Raw genomic sequence first — 9,549 nt, 5'->3', positions numbered from 1 at the left:
ATTTAATATAAACCTTTTGTAAGAAAACGGAATTTGGGGTCTCCTGATCAAATCTGAGCCTAACCTAACCTAACCAAATTCCAGCTAATGTAACCTAACCTCCATTAAACTGATTTAATATAAACCTTATGTAAGAAAACGGAATTTGGGGTCTCCTGATCAAAACTCAGCCTAACCTAACCTAACCTAACCTAACTTAACCAAATTCCAGCAAATGTAAACTAACCTCCATGAAACTGATTTAATATAAACATTATGTAAGCAAACGGAATTTGGGGTCTCCTGATCAAAGCTGAGCCTAACCTAATCTAACCTAACCTAACCTAACCAAATTCCAATTAATGTAACGTAACCTCCATTAAACTGATTTAATGTAAACCTTATCTAAGAAAACGGAATTTGGGGTCTCCTGATTAAATTTGAGCCTAACCTAACCTAACCTAACCTAACCAAATTCCAGCTAATGTAACTTAACCTCCATTAAACTGATTTAATATAAACCTTTTGTAAGAAGACGGAATTTGGGGTCTCATGATTAAATCTGAGCCTAACCTAACCTAACCTAACCTACCCTAACCTAACTAAATTCCAGCTAATGTAACCTAACCTCCATTAAACCGACTCAATATAAACCTAATGTAAGAAAACTGAATTTGGGGTCTCCTGATCAAATCTGAGCCTAACCTAATCTAACCTAACCTAACCTAACCAAATTCCAGCTAATGTAACCTAACCTCCATTAAACTGATTTAATATAAACATCATGTAAGAAAACGGAATTTAGGGTCTCCTGATCAAAGCTGAGCCTAACCTAACCTAACCAAATTCCAGCTAATGTAACCTAACCTCCATTAAACTGATTTAATATAAATCTTATGTAAGAAAACGGAAATTGGGGGTCTCCTGATCAAAGTTAAGCCTAACATAACCTAACCTAACCTAACCAAATTGTAGCTAATGTAACCTAACCTCCATTAAACTGATTTAATATAATTCTTGTGTAAGAAAACGGAATTTGGGGTCTCCTGATCAAATCTGAGCCTAACCTAACCTAACCTAACCAAGTTCTAGCTAATGATTTAATATAAACCTAATGTAAGAAAACGGAATTTCGGGTCTCCTGATCAAATGTCAGCCTAACCTAACCTAACTAAATTCCAGCTAATGTAACCTAACCTCAATTAAACTGATTTAATAAAAACGTTATGCAAGAAAACGGAATTTGGGGTCTCCTGATCAAATCTGAGCTTAACCTATCCTAACCTAACCTAACCTAACCTAACCTAACCAAATTCCAGCTAATGTAACCTAACGTCCATTAAACTGATTTAATATAAACCTTATGTAAGAAAAAAAAATTTGGGGTATCGTGATGAAAGCTGAGCCTAACCTAACCTGGCCTAACCTAACCTAGACAAATACTATCTAATGTAACCTAACCTCCATTAAACTGATTTAATATAAACCTTATGCAAGAAAACGGAATTTGGGGTCTCCTAATTAAATCTGAGCGAAACCTAACCTAACCTAACCAAATTCCAACTAATGTAACCTAACCTCCATTAAACTGATTTAATATAAACCTTATGTAAGAAGACGGAATTTGGGTTCTACTGATCAAATCTGAGCCTAACCTACCCTAACCTAACCTAACCTAACCAATTTCCAGCTAATGTAAACTAACCTCCAGTACACTGATTTAATATAAACCTTATGTAAGAAAACGGATTTTGGGGTCTCCTGATCAAACCTGAACCTAACCTAACCTTACCTATTCTAACCTAACCTAACCAAATTCCAGCTAATGTAACCTAACCTCCATTAAACTGATTTAACATGAACCTTATGTAAGAAGACGGAATTTGGGGTCTCCTACCGAAATCTGAGCCTAACCTAACCTAACCTAACCAAATTCCAGCTAATGTAACTTAACCTCCATTAAACTGATTTAATATAAACCTTATGTAAAAAAACGGAATTTGGGGTCTCCTGATCAAATCTGAGCCTAACCTAAACTAACCTCACCTAACCTAACCAAATTCCAGATAATGTAACCTAACCTCCATTAAACTGATTTAATATAAAACTTATGTAAGAAAACGGAATTTGGGGTCTCCTAATTAAACCTGAGCTTAATCTAACCTAACCTAACCTAACCTAACCTAACCTAACCTAACCAAATTCCAGTTAATGTAACCTAACCTCCATTAAACTGATTTAATATAAACCTTATGTAAGAAAACGGAATTTGGGGTCTCCTGATGAAAGCTGAGCCTAACCTATCCTAACCTAACGAAACCAAATTCCAGCTAATGTAACCTAACCTCCATTAAACTGATTTAATATAAACCTTATGTAAGAAAACGGAATTTGGGGTATCCTGATGAAATCTGAGCCTAACCTAACCTAACCTAACCAAATTCCAGCTAATGTAACCTAACCTCCATTAAACTGATTCAATATATACCTTATGTAAGAAAACGGAATTTGGGCCAAGTCTCCTGATCAAAGGTGAGCCTAACCTAACCTAACCTAACCTAACCAAATTCCAGCTAATGTAACCTAACTTCCATTAAACTGATTAAATGTAAACCTTATGTAAGAAAACGGAATTTGGGGTCTCCTGATCAAAGCTGAACCTAACCTACCCTTGCCTAACCTAACCAAATTCCAGCTAATGTAACGTAACCTCAATAATAAAGGATTTCTCATTAAAACTATCATAATTACCTAAATTAATGTTAAAATTCTCATAATTACCATTAAAAAGCAATAAAGGGGTTTCTTTTTGACGTTTCTCTCAGAAGGCTGTAATACGCTAGATTTTGCCGTTTTTCCGACTTTTGGGATTTTATTACTTCTGGCCTTTATTTCATTATAAATGGACTGAACAATAATTATTATAAGCATTATTATCATTACTGTCATTAGTTTCATGATTATCATCATTATAGTCATTATCATTATGATTATTATTATTACCATCATTATTGCAGTTATAATAATTATTATCCTAATTATTATTGCTATTTTTATCATAAATAGTTATAATGATAAAATTAGCAATACTAATGAGCATAATAATTATTATAACTGCAATAATGATGATAATAATAATGATAATCATAATGATAATGACTATAATGATAATAATCATGAAAATAATGACAGTAATGATAATAATGATGATAATAATTATTATTCAGTCAATTTATAATGAAGTAAAGGCCATAAGTATGAAAATCCCAGCAGTCGACAAAACGGCAAAATCTAGCGTTTTGAGAGAAACGTCGAAAAAAAAACCTTTTTCGCTTTTTAGTGGTAAATATGAAGATTTCACCATTAACTCAGGTAACTATGATGATTTTAATGATAATCAATTCATTATTGACAATAATGATTATAATTATGATGATAATGACAATGATAATGACAATTATTGTCATTATTATTTCTAAAATTATCATTATTGCTATTATCATTATATAAATAGTTATAATGATAAAAACAGCAATAATAATGTGCATTATGATTATTATAACTGCAATAATGATAATAATAATGATAATCATGATGATAATGATTGTAATGATAATAATCATGAAAATAATAACAGCAATGATAATGATGATAATAATTATTATTCAGTCCATTTATAATGAAATAAAGGCCAGAAGTAATAAAATCCCATAAGTCGAAAAAACGGCATAATATAGCGTATTACAGCCTTTTGAGAGAAACGTCGAAAAAAAAACTTTTTCCGCTTTTTAGTAGTAAATATGAGGATTTCACCATTAACTCAGGTAATTATGATGATTTTCATGATAATCATTTTATTATTGACAATAATGATTATAATTATGATGATAATGACAATTATTGTCATTATTTCTAAAATTATCATTATTGCTATTATCATTATATAAATAGTTATAATGATAAAAATAGCAATAATAATGAGCATAATAATTATTATAACGGCAATAATGATAATAATAATTATAATCATGATGATAATGATTATAATGTTTGTCAAGAAATTCGTATATTATGTTTTTCTTCATTTGCTTCACTCGCCTGAATACGTGGCGAGCTAAATGCTTCGCCCGAATCCTGGTCGAATCAAGGTTTGCTCGGGAGCCTTGGTTTCGGGTTGTGGGTACGGGGGTCCTCACTCGACCCGACCATTGCCTTGAGGTGAGGTATTTTCCCCGTGCTATTTTTGAATTTTACTTTTTTTTTGTGAAATTGTATAAGCTGTATACATAAACAAAGGTGTATTTTTTTAAACACAGGCAACAGAACCTACTTGTGTCCAGGGCCAGGCATGGAGGCTTCTTTTTCAAATATTTATTTATCATTAGAAGAACAAAAGAATTCGTCGACGTGGCCACCTTCAACCTGGCCAAGATTTCGGAAACACGTTAGACTGAACATTGTGGACTGGTGTGAATCTGGTGGACTTTGAACTAAATTAATAGAATGTGTATTTTTTTGTGTATTTATAATTGAATATGGACAATTACAAATTGTGAAATATATTTATTTTTGAATATATGTTTGTTAATGGTTCGAATTGTTTATTTGTTTCCTCAAAATTAGTAAATCTCTATGAAACTAAAAGAACTTGGCATTTACATGTGGCGACCTTGCCAGGATTCATGATTTCCTCGTTTTGAGGATCAAGTTCTCGAGTAGAACCATTTTACATTTTATATTTTGTTAACAATTGTAATACTTTCAGTGCTGTACGGCAGTACGTGGAAGTTGTTTGTTTGATGTGAAGTTGCGGGAAAGTTTCCCCTTTATGGTTTGCCGTCCTTGGGGCCCGGCGGTGAATCTCTGAAATAGGTTGGACTTCAGGTAGGGTGTGGTGCATCTTCTTAAGGGGAAGATTACTCTTCTGAAAGTCCTGGTTTTGACGTCATGTCGGTGAGTTCGGTCTGTTGAGACCACATTTGTTTTGTGTTGCTAGGTGCGAGGAAGAACTCCTCTAGTATTGATTAAAAGTGTAAAGTAATTTTTGTGAGTCGGTCGGTCAATAGTGAAGTGTTTTTTTTAGTTTTTGACATTCTTGATTCTGTAATAATGGCAGATCTTAACTTTGATGTTTTAAAAGCTCAGGCTGAGGAACTAGGCCTTAAAGGAAATGATATTGCTCAGTATGTCATCAGTCAACAGACACTTGCACGGGAGGTGAGAGCAAAAGAAAGAGAATTTCAGAAAGAGCAATTAGAGGCAGAGAAAGAAAGAGTTAAACTGGAACATGAGCTTCAGATGGCTCGGTTAAACAATTCTGATAGTTCATTAAATCCTGTACTTTTTGAGGGCGCTTCACGCCCTAGTTTACCAGTTTTTAAAGATGGAGAAGACATCACTTCATACTTAATTAGATTTGAGCGCATTGCTAACTTGTTAAATTTTAAAGAAGAAACTTATGCTATCAGATTGGGAAGTTTGTTAATAGGAAAGGCTGTTGATATATACACCTCGCTGCCTCCAGAAACAACAGCCGATTACCAGTTATTAAAGAAAGCTCTCTTAAGGGGTTATAGTAAAACTCCCGCCAGTTACAGGAATGATTTTAGGACTGCTAAAATAAAAAGTGGTGAAACATATGAATAGTTTGCTATCAGGCTTGGACGATTGTTTGATTATTGGGTCGATTCGCATAATATCAACAAAGATTATGCATCTCTTCGTGATTTTATGTTGTTAGATCAACTAATGTCTTCTATCTCCCCAGATCTGCGTGTTTTTGTAAAGGAGCATAACGTCTCCTCCTTAGCTGATGCGGTAAGCCTGTCAGATAATTGGTCATCTGCTCATAGTGCTTACCCCAGGTCATATCAATCATCTGAACAAGGTAAGAGAAGTGCGGCTCCAAAGCCCCAAACTCCAGTCCAATCAGCTCTTAGAAGGGATTTTTCTTCTGTTAAATGTCATGGGTGTGGTGATATTGGACATATTAGATCTCGCTGTCCTAAAAATCCCCTAGCGTACAAGCAATATCACCCAATTCCAACTCACAAAGTCGGATTTTGTCTAAGTGACAGGGAAAATTCAAAGTTCATGACAGCTGGTACAGTGAATGGGGCTTAGGTATCCACAGTTCTCAGAGATACGGGGTGCACATGTGTTATTGTATCTCACAAGGTGTTACCAGATGTTGATCTTTCTAGGGCTGATCTGGTGGGGATCGAAGATTATTTAGGCCGGGTGGATTACTTCCCCCAAACTAAATGCTACCTGAATTGTCCCTATTTTAAAGGTTGGATTGATGTGGTGCGAGCACCAATTAAATTCTGTAGCGTCCTGATTGGAAATGTACCAGGGGTATATAGTCCCAAATTATCTCCAGATTCTGAAGTAACTGAACGTTCAAATGTCCCTCTTGACTATTCCTGTGCCATTCAGACTAGATCCTCCAAAGTAAAAAGGGTTCACCCTTTAGTGTTGCTGGAGATCGAGCCTCTTAAAGTAACTCCTGAAGACTTTGCAAAATTGCAGGCAAAATGTCATTCTCTCACTAAATTTTGGGAAAAAGTAAAGTCTGAAGAACATGATAAGATGCGTGATGGTACGGTGTTTAAGTTTGAGCAAATAAATGGTTTGCTGTACCGTACATGTGTTGTTTCAAAGCACTGTGAAAGAGTTGGTAAATCTTCTCTGGTAGTACCCAGTAAATGTAGAGCCATCATTCTCGCAGTAGGTCATGAGAGCCCCTTAGCCGGTCATTTCTCCCATCGGAAATCAGAAATGCGTATTAGGGACCATTTCTATTGGCCAAACATGGGAGCTGAAATCCGAGACTTTTGTAAGTCTTGCGACAAGTGTCAAAGGATGTCAAGTAGAGGTAGGGTAAGATCAGTGCCATTAAAACCCATGCCCATTTTAACGGAGCCTTTCTCTCGTGTCTCCATAGACTTGGTAGGACCGATTTCTCCTCCATCTTCTGAAGGTCACCGTTATATTTTAACTTTGATAGATTTTGCGACCGGGTTTCCAGAAGCATTGCCTCTCAAGGAGATAGATTCAATATCTGTAGCTGAAGCCCTTATGGTGATCTTTTCAAGGGTCGGTATTCCTCGGGAAATTTTGTCTGATCGAGGAAGGCAATTTGTTTCTTAACTAATGGGCGAACTGCATAAATTATTGGGTGTAAAGCCACTTTTTACAACTCCCTATCATCCTAGTGGGAATGGAAGGGTGGAAAGGTTTCATGCAACACTAAAAGCCTCCTTAAGGAAATTGTGTAGTGACAAACCACGAGAATGGCACCGTTATCTTGTCCCCACATTATTCGCTATGCGAGAGATTCCTAGCGATCGAACTGGGTTTTCTGCTTTTGAGCTACTTTATGGACGGACAGTCCAGGGACCTCTTTCAGTCTTAAGGGACTTGTGGGAAGACATAACCATGAGAGATGATGTTGGATCTTCCTTTCAATATGTGATTGAATTGAAAGACAAGCTGAAGGAGTGTGCTAAAATTGCAGCTCAAAATGCTGAGATTAGTTCCTCTAAATTCAAATCTTATTTTGACTTGAAATCTCAGGATAGGAAGTTTAGTCCAGGTGAGGAAGTTTTTGTTCTCCTCCCTGATAACCAAAACAAGTTGCTCATGTCTTGGAGTGGCCCTTATACTGTTCTGGAATGTCGAAATAAGGTGAATTATCTTATCGGTGAAGGTGGAAAACAGAAGTTGCTTCATGCTAACCTTCTTAAGAAGTATCATAGGAGAGCAACAAGTTCCCAACCTAACGTTATGGAAGAGGAAAGTAAGATAGATGCTGAAATGAACCCACAAATAGTCCAGAATTGTATTCTTGAAGATACTGAATTGAGCGATAGCAATTTTCCTCTAACTTCTGATGGAGAAGAGCCCATCTTGCCTGAGAGTGATCAACCTGAGATTTGTTCTGACCTTTCAGCAGAACAGAAATCCGATATTGATTCAGTAATTGCAGAGTTTGTAGATGTATTTTCATTAACTCCAGGTTGCACAAACACCCTTGAACATGATATTGAAGTTCACACCACAGAGCGTATAAAGTCTAAGGTTTATCCCATTCCTATACATCTAAAGCCTCACTTCGAAGATGAAGTTGACCAATTGCTTGAACAAGGGATTATAGAGCTATCATCATCTCCCCATTCATCTCCTGTAGTCATGGTAAAAAAGTCTGATGGTAGCTATCGTATGGCCATAGATTATCGAGCTGTTAACTCCGTAACTAATTTTCATGCTGAACCAGCTTGTACTATGGAGGAAGACTTGTACAAGTTTTCAGGATGTAATTACTTCTCTGAATTAGATCTTACGAAGGCTTACTATCAAGTTAAACTTTCTGAGAAGGCCAGACCTTTAACAGCATTTCCTTCACATAGGGGTCTTATGGAGTTTTGTCGTATGCCTTTCGGGTTGGTAAATGCTTGTGCCACTTATATCCGCCTTATGCGCATTGTTTTGGCTGGTTTAAAGAATGTTTCCTTCTATTTTGACAATATTTTCATCCATACTAAAACATGGGATGAACATAAAGATGCAATTGTTTCAGTGTTAAAGAGATTACGTGAACATAACCTCACTGCAAAGCCATCAAAATGCAGATTTGGCTTTAAGTCTATTGAGTACTTGGGTTTTATTCTTGATGGAAACTACTTGCATCCTAAACTCGATAAAATAGAAGCCATACTTAATTTACCTCCTCCTTGCACAAAGAAGACCTTAAGATCTTTCCTTGGCTTGATTTCATTCTATAGAATGTTTATTCCACAAGCAGCTTCACTGACAAGTTCTTTATCTGATTTGTTGCGTAAAAATGTCAGGGAACCACTGAAATGGACGGACGAATTGACTAAGGTATTTGAACAGTTAAAAGTTGCATTAGCTTCAAAACCCGTATTAAAGTTACCTGATGCTTCCCATCCTTTTGTCTTACGTACAGATTCATCAGATGTTGGGCTTGGAGCTGTTCTTCTACAGTACGTCGATGGTCATCCATTTCCTGTGGCGTACGCTAGTCGGAAACTATTAGATAGAGAGAAGAGGTACTCAACTATTGAGAAAGAAGGCTTGGCTATAATGTTCGGTATCCACCGATTTAGATATTACCTAATGGGTCAAGAATTTATCCTGGAAGTGGATCACAAGCCATTAATTTATATCAATAAATTCAAGGGGTCGAATAACAGACTTTTACGGTGGTCGTTAAGCTTGCAAACTTATCGCTTCCGTTTGGTTCACGTTGCAGGGCGTGATAATCTTGGAGCGGATCTCCTTAGTCGTTCCGGAAATTAATTACACTTGAAGTCTGGAACTCTCATTTTCATATAGTTTTGTTGAAAGAAATCACTAATTTCTAATTTACCACGTTTCACAGTTAATTTGATAGCATTTTGTCTTATGATTTTTTTTAAATAAATTATTTCATGTTCGTAGTATCAGCAGTTTTGAAACTATTTCACTTTGATGTGTACACCACGTACTTTGAGTTACACTACAGTTCCACTCGCTGAAATGTAGAAAATTCACTGATTAAGTTAA

The 9,549-nt window shown here is 36.0% G+C and overlaps 2 protein-coding genes across 2 annotated transcripts; both read left to right on the top strand.

The window, feature by feature from the left end:
* The first annotated feature begins 4,760 nt into the window (after positions 1-4,760).
* Positions 4,761-9,081, top strand: LOC138859434 (uncharacterized). Its single transcript, XM_070114651.1, has 2 exons — positions 4,761-5,866; positions 8,951-9,081. The coding sequence occupies exon 1, from the start codon at positions 5,089-5,091 to the stop codon at positions 5,623-5,625; it is 537 nt and encodes a 178-aa protein (XP_069970752.1). The 5' UTR covers positions 4,761-5,088; the 3' UTR covers positions 5,626-5,866; positions 8,951-9,081.
* LOC138859475 (uncharacterized) lies at positions 5,728-9,303 on the top strand. Its single transcript, XM_070114892.1, has 4 exons — positions 5,728-5,866; positions 5,999-6,087; positions 6,157-7,115; positions 7,197-9,303. The coding sequence occupies exons 1-4, from the start codon at positions 5,728-5,730 to the stop codon at positions 9,301-9,303; spliced, it is 3,294 nt and encodes a 1,097-aa protein (XP_069970993.1).
* The last annotated feature ends 246 nt before the right edge of the window (positions 9,304-9,549 follow it).

Source organism: Penaeus vannamei, chromosome 36 (genome assembly GCF_042767895.1).
Source record: "Penaeus vannamei isolate JL-2024 chromosome 36, ASM4276789v1, whole genome shotgun sequence".
NCBI classification, from domain to species: Eukaryota; Metazoa; Arthropoda; class Malacostraca; order Decapoda; family Penaeidae; genus Penaeus; species Penaeus vannamei.
The sequence above is the reverse complement of the archived record's forward strand: the minus strand, read 5'-3'. Positions and strand labels throughout refer to the sequence as shown.